Source organism: Protomyctophum parallelum, assembly GCF_964188405.1.
Source record: "Protomyctophum parallelum genome assembly, chromosome: 8".
NCBI classification, from domain to species: Eukaryota; Metazoa; Chordata; class Actinopteri; order Myctophiformes; family Myctophidae; genus Protomyctophum; species Protomyctophum parallelum.
Window position 1 is genome coordinate 15,275,186 of NC_139703.1, and position 15,276 is coordinate 15,290,461.

At 41.4% G+C, this 15,276-nt stretch overlaps 1 protein-coding gene across 6 annotated transcripts; it reads left to right on the forward strand.

Moving 5' to 3' along the window:
- The first annotated feature begins 200 nt into the window (after positions 1 to 200).
- Positions 201 to 15,155, forward strand: eif4enif1 (eukaryotic translation initiation factor 4E nuclear import factor 1). Of its 6 annotated transcripts, XM_083771773.1 has the most exons (20): positions 201 to 245; positions 335 to 508; positions 1,217 to 1,465; positions 1,553 to 1,626; positions 1,900 to 2,027; positions 4,282 to 4,556; positions 5,165 to 5,369; positions 5,503 to 5,660; positions 6,577 to 6,715; positions 7,789 to 7,965; positions 8,349 to 8,626; positions 9,238 to 9,312; positions 10,242 to 10,431; positions 10,989 to 11,074; positions 11,208 to 11,344; positions 11,552 to 11,642; positions 11,729 to 11,849; positions 11,964 to 12,278; positions 12,391 to 12,561; positions 14,137 to 15,155. In XM_083771773.1, exons 3-20 carry the CDS (start codon positions 1,250 to 1,252, stop codon positions 14,310 to 14,312), a joined length of 3,012 nt encoding a protein of 1,003 aa, XP_083627899.1. In that variant the 5' UTR covers positions 201 to 245; positions 335 to 508; positions 1,217 to 1,249; the 3' UTR covers positions 14,313 to 15,155. The 6 variants fall into 6 exon arrangements, with proteins under 6 accessions (XP_083627899.1, XP_083627902.1, XP_083627901.1 ...); XM_083771776.1 differs by having other exon boundaries at positions 205 to 508; positions 11,729 to 11,819; XM_083771775.1 differs by having other exon boundaries at positions 205 to 508; positions 11,564 to 11,642.
- Positions 15,156 to 15,276: the final 121 nt, after the last annotated feature.

Genomic DNA, 15,276 nt, shown 5'->3' on the forward strand with positions numbered 1-15,276 from the left:
GTATCTACATGTCAGCATCCATACTAATAATTAATTCAAAATACACATCTTTCGACCTATGTATTAGCTAGCTATTAATAAACTAACCATAAAGCCACACAGTCAGTGCAGAACATATTATTGGACTCAGCGGAATTGTACAAAGGCGCAGCGGGGCACGCTGTAATCCTTGCGAGGACCTTCTTAAAGCGGTGATCAGAGGAAAATCGCTGCTACGAAACAGAGAAAGAGGAGACATCAATAGAGTTGAGTTTACACACACACATACACACACAGTCTTCGTACATTGAATGCGTTCTTTTATCTGTCATATTGTATTCATCCACCTCAACAGAGACTTCATCTAGTGACGTTACCGCGGCCACAGAACCGACTGGACGTTTCCTTTATCCCCATTCGGGCAGCTAGCTGGCTAGCTAGCTACAGCAGCCACAACAGCTAGCTAGCTAACCGAGCTCTGCTTGGCATACAAACAAACAAACCGTGTTCTGAGCAGCATCCAAACCAAGTAAGTGGCTGAATGTTTATTTTTGACCTAAAGGGTTAAAGGGACGCGTTAACGCAGAGAGGCGTTCTCCAGAAGCTTTGTATTTGTGTGCTAATATAGCTGGCCTGAAGCCTGAACCCAAAACAAGAGAATATTTTATTATGACTGTTTAATAAAATCTAAAAGGCGAATAAATGCTTCGGAATGGGTGCTGTAATTGCCAATCTTGCTTCATTCGCAACAGCAGGCAGAATGCCAATTAACCAATTACGGCTACGTATCACCTGTAGGCGTCTTGCCGTCATCAGTGAACTTGTTAATTGCTTCCTAATGTTTGTGATGGATGTTAAAATGGTCATTTGAATGATAATTATGGGGTCATTTTAAAGAATTGCAATAGATGGGAATAATTTAAATCACAATCGCCCTCTTATCACTTTGCCTTCAGTAAGATTGATAAGTTGGGAATGATGTTTGTTTTATTTACTGAGGTGACAACTCCATAACTCATCACCATATAGCATATATGGCAGGCATTTATCTGTAATCAGACATTAGTTTTCTGATTAATTGAATATTAAGGACCCCAAATGGAAACAACCCATAGGCTTTCTTGCATTTTCATTATCTTAGCAGACCTTGTATTGAACTGTACTGCCCTGTGCTTTTTTAACTGTTAATGTATTCAAAGTTTCAGACACAAATGTTTATTTGTCTGCATCATGATAGAAGCTGTGCATTGGTGGGCCTGTTTGATCAGTCATGGAGAACGATGCTAGTGTTGATGAGCTGAAGAATGATGAGCCGAAGAATGATGAGCTGAAGAATGATGAGCTGAAGAATGATGAGCTGAATAATGATGAGCCGAAGAATGATGAGCCGAAGAATGAAGAACAGAAGAATGAAGAACAGAAGAATGCTGATATTGACCAAGTGAAGGAACCGTCAGCCACCGCAAATTATTACAGATATACCAAGGTGAGGTCTGCCACAAAATAAAATGTATATGCCAAAGTTGGCTTGATCAATGGAGGACAAATTTAAATTGTATAAATGCTTTTACAGGAGGAGCTTTTGGAAATAAAGGAATTGCCATGCTCCAATGAAAGGCCGGAATGTCTCGCTGACAAATATGACAGGTAAGATTTGGAGTATGGAGGACATTTAAGGGAAGCCCTAAAGTACTCTTCTTTGGAAAGCACATTTTCTGATCCTAGCTACAGTACATGAACCCTATCGTTCCTATTCTGGGCATGTCATAATGGGTGAAAAGCTAAAAAAAATAAAGCTCAGCTAAAATAATATTGTCTTCATTTCCTGAAATTTTTACATTTAGGAGTTAGCTGGTTTCTACCCCCAGCATCATTTGTGTCAATATTATTTTCTCTGATTGTGGTTTAAATTGTTTTCAGTGATGGTGTCTGGGACCCTGAGAAGTGGCATGCCTCACTGTATCCCACTTCAGGACGCACCTCTCCAGTTGATGGTTTTAAGAAAGATTATGGGGACGATAGAGTTATTTTGAAACGCAGAATACCAGGTAAGTGACATGACACGTATGCCTCATTAACACAATCAGCGCCGGGATTCTTTCAAAATTGAAGCTCGGGTGCCGGGAAGGCATGGCCGATTTTTAATCCGAGACATATTTTTGCTTGCTTACCTCGCTAAGAATCTGATAATAAATATGATCCCTCGCGTTCATATTTTTGAACGAGTGGCAAGTCAGAAATGAAGAGCTTATTATATCCATCAGATCAAAACCATGGAGAGTGCCCTAGATTAGGAGATACGAGGCATTCTTTCTGCAGCGGTAAACTAGGAAGTGACTGGGACTGCGGATAAACGAAGTGCGACGCGTATGGTGGCCTTGGAGACCAACTCAAAAAAGAAGAAAATTCTGAATATTCTGCTCTCGTTTGATATCATTGAAGATGCGCTAGGTCGTGTACACAGGGTATGCGCATGCATAAAGTGGGTGGCAAATCGAGTGGCAAAGTGAGTTTAACGCTTTAAACATTCTTTAACTCCTTAAGCGCCATCTAGTGTTAGCATGCGCACACCTAAGGAATGCTTGCGGTCCACCTTAACTCTACGGAGCTTGTTTCCCTTCCGGGTTATTCAGGAAGGTGGGGGCCTTTGTTAAGAGTACATCACCACTGGCTAACAGCCTTTAGCTAGCATTACAACCAGTTACATTTGCTCAGCGATGCGGTACAAATGATTTACGATCGTCTGGTGCACGGCGGCTGACCATGGACAGCTCTCAAACCTTTGGAGATACAGCGCTTTGAATATCCTGTTATAATGGAGGCTCAACGGAGCTGGATTTAAAAATCCCATAGCTGGTGGGGACGGAGGTGCTTTCATATATGGAGTATATGAAAGCGTGTTTGCCAGTGTTGCCAGTTTTGCAAGAGAAACAAGTGGCCAGGTCTATGAAAACAACCACAAATTAAAATAGCTGATCCACAAGCTCACAGCGACACATTGTGAGGTTGTACATCCGTTATTTAAAAACGCATTGAGAATAAATCGAAATATTTTGAATATTAATAAAAAAAGGCACAAAATATGTTCAGATGGATGTCTTTGGACAATTACATATTAATCTGGGGTTCCTTGATGTGAAGAAATGTGGAAGCAAGCCCAAATAAGCAACTACTATACACTTTAGAATCAAGCCCCAAAAAATATCAACCAGCAACTACCAATTTATTTGCATGTGACTTTACAGAAAGAAGGTTGCTTATAATAAGCACACATGGCAACACGGCCTGAAGGAAGCAAAGCACACACACAAGGAGCCCCAGTACCTTGGCGGGGGAAAATGTGGATACAGTTGTCTACGAACATACGCGTAGATAGCACCAGTAGGTACCGTTAGCCTAGCTACGTTTATAAACTTAGATTGCAGAGGAAAAAGTTAATGAAATAGGATAGGATTTTTCTGTTTAGATGTATCAAGGCCAGAAAATATTTTTTTGCCACTCCATTCCGGGTATAATGATGCCACCATATTTGTTGCAATGTTGGAGGAAAGTTATCAGTAGTTCTAGTTCACCACTTGGTCTAGTGAATTTCAGTAATTGTCTCCACCAGGACGAAGGCATGGGGAGAGAGTGTTTTGTTGAGAAGTCATTTTACAGGTTCAGATTGAGTCTTAGAATAGAAGCACTTTTTTTTTGTTTGACTCCAAGGCCACCATACACTTCGTTCATGTGCAGTCCGGTCACTTCCCTGTTTACCACTGCAGAAAGAATGCCTCGTATCTCCTAATCGCGCTCTGTGGTTTTGATCTGATATACTAAGCTCTTCATTTCTGACTTCTCAACTGCCTCTCGTTCAAAATATATATAATAATAATAATATAATATATTCCCGGCACCCCAGAGCTTCTATTTTGAAGGAATCCCGGCACTGATTGAGTGCTGCCTTTCTGGAAACGCCAACAGTGTGGCACACAGTGTGGAGTATTTATCTTGCCCTTAAGCGTAGCGAAGGCTGCAAGGCTAACTCAAAGTCTCGTGCTGAGGATGTGCTGCTGAATTGCTCACTTAATGTAGTTGTGCACGTCTGTGAGTGGAGTGGGGAGGGTCATGTGGGTGACTTTCCCTGCATCATTGTTGGGGTTAAAAAAGAGCTATAGTTTACCTTGAAAGTCCACAACAATTATAAACGGCCTGACCATATCTAAATAGCAATAATATTTATTGTGTGTATAGCTCTATTAGAAGGTACATCAGTGTTTTGTAATATTTAAAACCCGACCTTGTATTCCGTTTTTCTGTTAGACCCCCGTGAGCGCCTAAAGGAGGATGACCTGGATGTTGTACTCAGCCCACAGAGGCGCAGCTTTGGTGGGGGATGTCAGGGCAATGCTGCACCTCCAGCCCACACTCGTCGCCCCATCAGTCCTCTGGAGAATAAAGAGAATGAGAGTCTTCGTCTTGGTGGTGCACGTAGAATTGGTAGTGGGCGCATCATTGCTACCCGAGCCTTTGAGAGAGAAGCACGTGTGGAGAAGGAAAGGGAACGTGAACGTGATTTCAAGGACAAGAGATTCAGGGTTTGTAGATTATGCATCATTGCTTGAGGTACAGTTAATCTTGTAAAAACACATTTGCATTTTTTGGCAATATGTTTACAGCAATACTCTACAGGAGTCTAGCAATCTGTGTCCAGAACTTTTCACACACATTTTTGTGTCTGTATAATAGTTGTCAATGGGGCTCTGATAACTCGTCTCAATGTTATTTATATAGCACGTTTAACATGACCAGGTCAACCAACAAACCTAGAACTCAAACATTACAATATAAATATATTTTAGAAAATATAGTGCAAAACCGTGCAATATAAACGGACAATAGCAGGCAATATGATAAATACAAACGAGGCATTTGCCCCAGAAAAAGACAGGGATACCTCGGATAAGACTGAAACCTTGCCCACATTTAGAGTCATAATAATGACCGCATAAATTACAGGCAGCTGGCCACATGCAGTTATCGGAGCCACATGTATTTATTTTTTAACTAAAATGTCAGATCTACAAGCTCACGGCATGTCTCATTGTGTTATGAGCTTGTAGACGGTTATTTTTAGAAATTTTTGAGCCTTATACTAATCTTACTACCGGTATGTTTGTTTTGCTGTATTGCAACTGTTTTACAGAGAGATTTTGGTGACAAACGTGTGTTCAGTGAGAGGAGAAGGAATGATTCTTATGCAGAGGAAGAACCGGAGTGGTTCTCTGGAGGTCCCACAAGCCAGTCTGAAACAATCGAGCTCATTGGATTTGATGATAAGATCCTGGAAGATGACAGGCGTAGGTCCAACAACAAGCGGTCAAGGAAGCGGACAGAATCTCTGAAAGAAGGCATGTCAATCATCTATTTACAAATTGTAGTGGTTTAATGATTAATGTATCAATTCACTTTGAATTTTGTTCATCATTACAGTAGGCCTTACAGTAAAATGTCTAATTCAAATGTGATAATTCTTTCACTTAGGAGTGGAATGTAATGGTGGACAGGCGGAAGAGCCAGATGTGGTCAGAGCCCCAGCTGATCAAGAGGTGCCACATGCTGTTCTGCCAGAGCAATCAGCTGGAGAATTTGACTTCAATGAGTTCTTCAACCTTGAGAAGACCATGCCAGGACTGGCTTCTGTAAGTCCTGGGGAGCACTTTACCGGTTTTGGGGCTAGAGGTTTAAGACAGAACAGTAGAGGTCTTCATGAATGCCACTCCAAATGGAATTCTAATCTTTTAATGCAGTATGGCAGCTAGGCAACATTTTTAATCACTTTAAACATGTCATCCTTATTATGGACATGCCATTATAGGCACACAAAAAAGTTTCGACACCTTGTGAGCTAGAAGATTGGCTATTTTTGGACATAAGTCGTTATATCTTGATGCATGCAAAACTTTTCTTTTTGCTAATCTAAACACCCAAAGTTGAAAAATGTTTTAGCCAGATTAAAAGGAGCCTTGTCATGCTGCTGCCGTTTCCAGCATAGTGTAAATAAATATGCGGTTCTCCCATTGAAAACATTTCAAAATGCTCAGGAAAAGACTCATTGGTGCACACTGCACACAGCCCACTGGCAGTAAAGATTTTTGGACAAAATGGAAGGTTTTGAATATGAATACCTCTACTGCACATACACTTCACTGAAGTTTTTCTGTTGTGATGGCATTTGTTTGTCACTACATGGTGCTCTTTCTGGTTTGCCAATCATGGGTTATTGCTTGGGTACAGAAAGTGATTCTGAACATAAAGCAGCAATCCAAATTTATGCCCATCATCACTGCCACATTGGCACTGCTGCCTATTTTAGAAACTGAGCGAATATGAGAGCTGAATAAGAAGTTCAACAAAGACTGGTTCCAAGTTTAAACGGCACAATTCCAACCAGCAATGCATCCAATAAAACTACCTCATCCCGTCTTCTAGCACCTTCTGTGTTAAACAGACGGAGAGCCTTCGAAACGTAAGTGTCACCTTTGTCCTCAGACCCTTTAGTCCCCATTCTGGGCCACCGACTCTGTCTCACAAAGCCTTGCTGTTTGTGTCTTTCAGATGATAGAAGATGTTCTTGGGGATGGTCCAGTATCAGCCAGCCGCTTCAGTCAATGGTTCTCCAGTAACCTGAGCCCTTCAGGCAGTCGTTCTAGCAGTTTGAGGTCGACACCCCATGAAGAGCTGGAGAGACTAGCGGGTAAAAATGAGCGGGTTTCTACAGTTGGTTCAAAGCATTTGTCCCATAATGCTTTATGGGCTGTAAACATGTTCTCCTGAGTATTACACAAATGTCTTAATCCTGATGTCATTTCAATGTGAGGGAGAACCTGGCAATATGCAGACCTTTGATTGTGCAAGTTACTGCTGACAGTCATTGGGATGGCAACTGATCTCCTGCACTTTAAATTAGATCTGTCAATTAATAAATACCACGCTTAGCGCCATTGCCTTAGATGTTGTAATGCTACTTACATTAGCATTGGGTTGCTAGAGCTGATGCTGTCAACAACAGGGACTACCTTTTTGCGGAGCCTGGGTTTCGATGGGTGCTGACGCTTGTTTTACAGCACCGGCTACTACTAGTAGGGCGGAGTTATTATAACCTCACACAAATTATGCCTAACCCTAACCTCACAAAAACTATGCCTAAACCTAACCTCGGTAAAACCATGCCTAACCCTAATCTGTAAAACAAGTGCTCCCTCAGCGACCATCGACACCCAGGCTCCGCAAAAAGTCAACAACACTGGAGCGCGCCATCTTGAATTTTTCGTGCACCCGTGCCCACTATGTTTCTTTAATTCGCCTTTATCTCCAATTCCTTGTCCCAGATGGCATTTCTGGTCAAAACAAGATTTATTCCACAGCCCATAGCCGACGCTGTTATGGTCGCGATGAGGCTTTCTCTCCGCCGATCACGGGACCGGGAGTGGATGCGACAACACACAGTAGTAACATTTGTAACATCCGGTTGTGGGTTTTGGCTCGTGGGTTGAACGGTGGAAAATCCTGGCGTGAATTCCATCGAGTTTATTAATTAATGCCGGTGGCCTTAAATACAAATTATTCTATAATTAGTTTAGCTATTAAGTTATTCATTTTACCCCTATATTGTTTTTCCTAAGATGTATGACTGCAATTAAATTGCACCATAACTCTAATATTCATAGTCTTCGTCAGACATGTCTGACATGACTTCAAATTCTACGTTTAATCTATTGAATGAATAGTTGCTGCCTTAAAACGCAAGACAGTCTTGCTCGTCTTCAGGGCTTGAACCACGCAGCACCTCTCCTAGCCAAGGGCCAGTCACATATTTCACACCTATTCAATCATCAGAGCACAAGGAGAAGGTGGACATCTTGGAGATACTACACAAGGCCAAAGTAGACCTGAAGCCCCTCCTTTCCAGTCTGTCGGTCAACAAAGCTCGGCTACGTGAGAGCAGTGAGTGCCAAGTCATTTTCACTGGATTTACAACAAGCCTTTGTGTATGAACATTCAGCCATTTTCAGCCAACCTTTTGAAATGTATAAGCATTCTGCCGAAATTGCGATTACTGGTTAAAGGAATACAAAATCTACATTAGTGACGGTTGTATTGATGCCAAATGGGAAAATCAATAATTTGTCAGTGAGGTTGTAAAACTCAAGTATTGTTTCATGTGGTGTAATGAATGAAGTAAAACTGCATTTACTTTAATCTGGCATAGTAGATGGAAAGACTGGAATTCAGAAGAATTCAGGCATTATCTATTCATCTGAAAAAGATGGTCCAACTTTCGATCCTCCTTGTGGTTTTGTTTTTAATTGTCCCCATCCTGTCTCCAGCCAACTCGGGAGTGGTGCTCTCTCTGGAGGAGGTGGAGGGGGGAATGAACAGGATGAAGTTGGGGATTGAACCTCAACCACGGGTGCAAAAGGTGTGCCCTCCACAGAGGGGAGATGGCACACCTTTCATGGCTGAGCACTTGGAGGAAGCTTTAACAGGTGGCCCCAGTGTCCGTCCACGCTCGCATGACCCTGACATGTCAGCCTTTAATAAATTGGTCAGCAGCATGAAGGCAAGTGGAACGTTGCCTCCCCACCCCAAAGCCAACTCCAACAATGTAAGTCTCACAACTCCAACAATGTGTCACCAGTGACATGCAGCGTAATCTCATGCCTGGCAATCCTTAAAAACGCATGCTTTTTCATTCAACACTAAAAGTGATGGGCATAAATTTGTCTTGTAACTATAAAGAGGAACTTCACCAATATTTATCACAAAAGAAAATTGGATTTACATTAAATATCAGTGAAGTACCTCTTTTCTGTGGTTTCGGTTTGGTTGGATGTATGAAAGCGTAAATGTCCTAGATACAAGTCAACTTGTGGAATTCCATCTCTTATGCAGTAGTGTACTAGTACCCCTTTTGGCTGTTTGGCAACTGAAAGGAATAAAAAGGTTTGTGATGCTGAGTAGTGTGCAATTTCAATCAGACTACTGGCTGACTTGCACAAAGGATATTTCATTAGTATTTGAGTCTACAATATTCCAAATCTCAGTGGGCAAGCATTAATCCTCCAAATTATATCCTTTAGTGATGTGGCTTTTGAATGCCATTAGTATAATGTTAACACACTGCACACGTGCTACAGCAGCATGCCCAGCGGGATGGGGTTTTATAAGGACATGGGTGGTTTGTGAACTTCACTATACACACTCTTTTTCTCACAGCAGTCATCAGATGCTGCTTTGGTCCCACGACCTGATAGTCAAGTGCCTGCTCAACAGCAGAAAAACATATTCCAGGTATGTGTATATAGCATGCTCTACTCATTCTGGCCAATGCTCATTTGTGGTATGAAATGCAGTCTGCTTTTTGTATTTCATTGCACCATCTGAAGCCATTAACAGGCGCAGCTATGCTTTTTGTAGTCTATGCATCGTCCATGACTCCAGTGATGGGCCTGATTTATACTTTAGTGTGCAAGCTTAAGATGTGCCATGGATGTGATGTGTGTGAAGACACTCATTCTCAATGGTGTCATTAGTGTTTCACTCCTATTGCTGGATAACACTAGCATGTCTGAGAGGTCATTTTGACCGTTTATTTTAGATTTTGAAGCTTTCAGAAGGTTCCCCTTCCATGACCATCATCCATCACCATTCTATCATCTCAGAAAATTCTAAATGTGAATTTAAGCACATGCTACCTGTGTCTGTTTTACTTCAGACATGCTAGTGTTAATTGTTCTCTATTGGATGAAAATGTTTATTAAAGAGCTGCCTGTATCTATATATATATATATATAGAGAGAGAGAGCTTTAACTATAACAAAACTAATAATTGCACCACCTTTTTAATTATACAATGAACAAGATCACATTTTTAGATATAGTATTTTAACTTTTAAAAGGTTTAAAGTTTGGGACACAACTGCCTATACGAATGTCATCAAATGGTTTATATATCAGTTGGGCTTTAGTCTCTGCCCATTCTTCTGCAGTATGAGATGCACCATTTTAGAAATAGTTTTCAATATACAAATATTGACAGTAGTCAATTTTTTGGAGTATGCATACGATTGAGGATTTTCACCAAGTTAACGCTACACAGCAGTGATAGAATGGGTATACCGGTAACTTGAAGCTTAAATTACATTTTCCGTCCAACCTACTCTTGAACCTGGTGCATGCAAATGTTATGCCATGCTTTCTAAGGTGTTTGTTTTTATTAGGAGCTTCTGGGAGGCCACGGTCCACCCCGCAGCAGCTCTCCTAATCTACTTGGCAGTCTGCTGAGTGGCTCTGACGTTGCAGTAACCTCTACTCCTTTACATGGACTACTGCATAAGGGTCCCTCACCCCCTCTCTTTCCACAGAGGGCACCATCACCTGACTACTTTCATAGACGTTTGCAACCTTCAGGTCAGTTAATTGTAAAGGTGCAACCTTCAGGTAATTTAATTTTAAAGATGCTAAGTGATGTCTTTCAAGAATGCAACTACAAAATGTGAGCTGTAGCCTTTATAGATGATGGTGAGCTTTACCTATATCTACAGTACAGTATATTAGAACTACTTAGCAATGTGTGACAAATCCTCAGTGCTAACATCAGACAGTACTTTGTCGATCATGGACACCATGATTCATTATTGTCTTAATACATCTGGTGTAGATGGTTTAATGGGCATACTTGACCACGCAAATCGGTACACATTATCTCTATAGTCATGGAGCTGTCCGATTTTTCATATTCCATCCTGATTGGTTAAGATTGACAGGAGTCGCTTGTGTTGAACAAAATGCCTCAAATCATGAATGCAGCAATTCCGCTATGACTGAATTCTGTGCTCCGGGGAATACTTATTTTAATTTTAATTTTATTTTTCTCCCTTAATTGTAGAAATAAAAAACTATTTGCTGGTTTTTGGGGGGGTTTTTTTTACAGGTGTGTAGATGTAATTAAAACTTTTTCTGTCCAGGATATCCAGTTGGATCTCAGCCCATGATGGCGGAGCAGTTTACAGATGTGCATAGATCTATCAGCCCTGGACCCACTCCACAGCAGGTGAAAGAAAATGTAGTTTTAACCATACGATTCACCTGGAAACAGATGTTTTTGAGACAGATGGATGTAGTCTTCATTGGAGTATGGGGAGGTAACCTTGAACAACCTCATGTTGTATTTTGTGTTTGTCCAGATGAGGGCACTGTCTATGGCTGCTAGCCAGGCTGACCTGGAAAACTTTGCATTCCAGCAGGACCTTGCTCTGCATGCCCACCACTCATTCCAAACTGGTTACAACCATCAACCACAAGACAAGGCCTTCCGAAACAAGTTTGTTTTTCCTTTTAATACTTTAGGGCCTACCAAGGTCTTTTATGCTTTGGTAGAGGAAAAAATATATAACCTTGCTTTTATAGATTAAAAAACTGCAGTTAAGAATCCTGTTATTATGTTGATTGTGGTACTTGAGAATGATGTGATAATGATTTAAAGCTAAACTGCAATGGTTTTGTGTGACAAACTATTTTAAAATTTCAGCCCTCCTTTAAGGCAACCACGAACGATTAGATCCCCTGGCCCAGGCCCTCACCCTGCAGGAAGAAACTCTCCTGGCAATGTCACTAGCATGGTGAGTATTAATGACTTGGTTAGCTGATCCCTTAACTTTGTCCAACATGCAAGCATTGTCCTCATAAATATTTGTTTATCTTTCAGTTATCACCATCATTTACCCCTACGTCGGTGATACGTAAAATGTATGAAACGAAAGAGAAAAGCAGAGATGAGCCAGGCAATCGTCAAGAATGTAAGGATGAGGTGGAACGCTCCCATGATGGTATATACACTTGATGTGCTCACCACCACTTAATTGATCTTTTTAATTTCCATTTGTATTTTTTACAATTGCAAAGTGTTGTTTAACATTGGAACTTTGGTTATGGAATTCCAGACATGTCCCCAAACTCTTATTTGGAGTCGATGAATGGGAGTGGCTCCCACTCCGGGGGGGTGAAAGTTTCATCACAAAACTTTGTGAGCAAAGACCATGAGCGTCTCAGGCCAGGCTCTGGACAGCACACACCGACGCTGGTGAATCCGGGGCCAGCCTCAACCTTCCCATGCCCAATCTACCCTGTACCGCTGCTATCCCATGTACCCATGGTGCGTGGCCCTCCTCCGCCCCAGATTCACCCCAGTATGGTGCAGCGGATGCTAGCACAGGGTATGCAGCCCCAGCAGCTTGGACCTGCTTTGTTGCAAGCAGGTTGGTTCTGTATTTTTACAACCATGTTATAGGTCTACAGTGACTTTGATTATCACAGTTGATTAGAGTATGCTAAATGTATTTTTCCTTCACCTATTGCTGTTTTCTTCAGGCATATTTCCACCGCATGTTGACCTTGCACAACTCCAAGGTTTGCACCCTGCCGTACTTGGACAACCCCTCTACCCGCTAGGTCCCACGGGGCATCCTCTCCTACCTCCCCGAACCAGCACTCAGATGCAGTTAGCAGTAATGCAGCAACAACTTCAGCAACAGAGACAAAGTACGTTTCCACTATGGTTTCTGAATGTCTGGCTCCACCTAGTGGGGCAAAAATGGCAAATGACAATGGTGGACGGCACCCTATTCAGAAACTATCTTGTCCAAAAATATCGAAGGTCTGGGAGCATTTCACCCTCAATGATTTAAAAGATTACTTGCAACATTTAAGATGGACTTTGTTTGGCATCCACAATATGGGAGCATTTGAAGAGGTGGCACATTTGAGTTGTTGGCTTGCTAGTGGAGTTGTTTGTGTATGTGGTTTCGGAAGGAAATGATGCATGCGTTAGTGGCAGCCCTAATCTACCAACGGCTCAAATAATTATTGGAAACATTTGGTCATACGTTTTTGTATTCATTCGCAGTATATACACTGCTTATGGGATCAAAGTGTTCCCTTTATGTAATTTATTAATGAATTGAAGTGAATGTGTTAATTTAGTGTTACTAAATGAAAAGCATCCTGGTATAATTTGTATATACATTCTTGAACAAATGGTGTGATCAATGGCACTTTTCTTGGAGCCAGAACATCATTTTACAGCAAAGCCTCTACTAGTCTGTGCATTTATGAAGCAAGAACTATATAGCTCAACGCTGATGTGCCAGAAGTAAAACTCCTTTCATTTTCTACATAGACTATTTTATTATCGGCTATAATGTCGTAACACTCTACTCTACTGTGTGGTTGTAGAAGCCACACATTTGTATGTCGATCTAGTTAAGAACAAATATATACAATGTTATGGCGAAGTACTACACTACCGAAGTGTAGCAGTGATGTCCTGAATAGTAGAGCTTGTCAACTTCTTTAAAATAATGCCTCAAGTCTCACACACAGGCGATTATTTTAAGAAATGTTTCAGCCCTGAGAGTTTCTCCTGCAACTACCGGTACATGAATTGGCCTGGACCGATGCTTGTACAGCATTGTGAAAATTTCCCATTCAACTACTTTGTTACAGTTAAGAAGATACAAGCTAAACAATTATTCTGGTGGAAGCATTGGAACGGTAATGGTATATGCAGGGCTTAAAACCTCTTAAACCCCAGAGGGGTCCACATCAGAGTTGGAACCGGAGACCAATTGGGATTTATTTTGGCTTTAAGCCCTGGGTATATGCAATAATGGTCTAAGTGTTTTGTTCACCCTAAAATAATTATGTATAGTCTTGTACCTTTGCCTTTTTCTGAAACATGGAGTAAATTAATGGGATATTCACTGACAACTAAGCTGTTCCAAAAGGGAGTCGTCACAGTTATAGAATGATTGTTGATGTGCCATACTGTATTCAAACTCAAATATAAAATGCAACATGCTCTCCCCCTTATGAATAGAGGGTATGCTCGTGACATCATCAAACCCGGAAGTTATGCATGAACGCCTGAGTGGCCTTGACAGCCCATACATCCAAACAGAAAAGTCTTATCTGATTGCATTAACAACGTTAAACTGACTTTGCCACGCAATTTGCCATTCACTTTATGCATGTGCATACCATCTATACCTCCATATTGTAGTTACAATATTTGAATGTTTTTCTCTCTTCCAATTCTTTTAAATCTTTATCTTGCAGTGCACCCACATCAGTCGCAGAGCCATGGCCCTCACCGGACACACAACTCCCAGCGACATGGGGGCAGCCCCCCTCTTGGTCTGTCCAAGTGGTTCGGCTCAGATGTGCTCGAGCAGCCGCTTCCTTCTATGCCTGCTAAGGTCATAAGCGTAGATGAACTGGAGTTCCGGCCGTGAGAATTTCAAACATGGTGGATAGTACAACCTTGTTTTTTTCTTTTGTTCCATCTCCACCACCCCATTACTGGGATAAATGTGAACTTTAATTTCTAAGACGATGCATAGACTGAGTCACACCATGCTTGTCTTTAACCTTGAAGTTGCCACTTTTGATGAGGCCTAACCTGAAAAAGGGATGACGAGTCATGGAGATTTCTTTTTGCAGTTGGTTGTCCCCCCACCACCCCCACGTCATTTTTTGTAATATTGGTTTCCTTGCAGTAAAGAATAATTAATGTATAGGCTCAAATTGTACAGACCATGGTAAAGAAGCGTGTTCTCCCTGTACATAGTGATGTTTTCTTTTTCTTGGTTTGGGGTGGGAGGTTAAACTATACTGCAGTTAAACTGAACTGCCAGAGACTTAAGTAGAGCCACCAAGAGATGGTAGCATTCCTTTGTCTGGTTGTCCCAGGTTGTCATTTCCCCCCAGAAACTGCACTGAGAAAGGGCTACTGCAGGTCAAGGTGTTTGATAGTGACACAAAGTTTACGCTGTTGTCCTATGTGGCGAGGTCAGTGCCCCCTCCTGTAGATGTAGCTGGCTGGAGTATTTCAGGAAGTCTCTGGGATAAGCAGCGAGTGCTGGTTGTGCCTTTATTTTTCTGCAAATTATTTTCTTTTCTTTTTCTTTTTTTAACTGTATCCCTCCCATCCAACCGATCACAAGGGGTGAAGCACTGCAAAATCATGTTTTGTTATATTTTCTTGGAAGGGGGTGATTGGGATCCAGTTTATGCTTATGTGCTGTTAAGTTATAAAAGCACAATAGAATTAATAAATAAAATCTTGAGTAAAACAATCTTGTCTCTTGCTTACCTATTAATCACTGTTTTTGTGTGTCCTTATTGGTCATAACTTTAATTGAATACTTAATTAATTTAACTGTCCCTAAATTGGCAATTATGTTCAATGTTAATTAT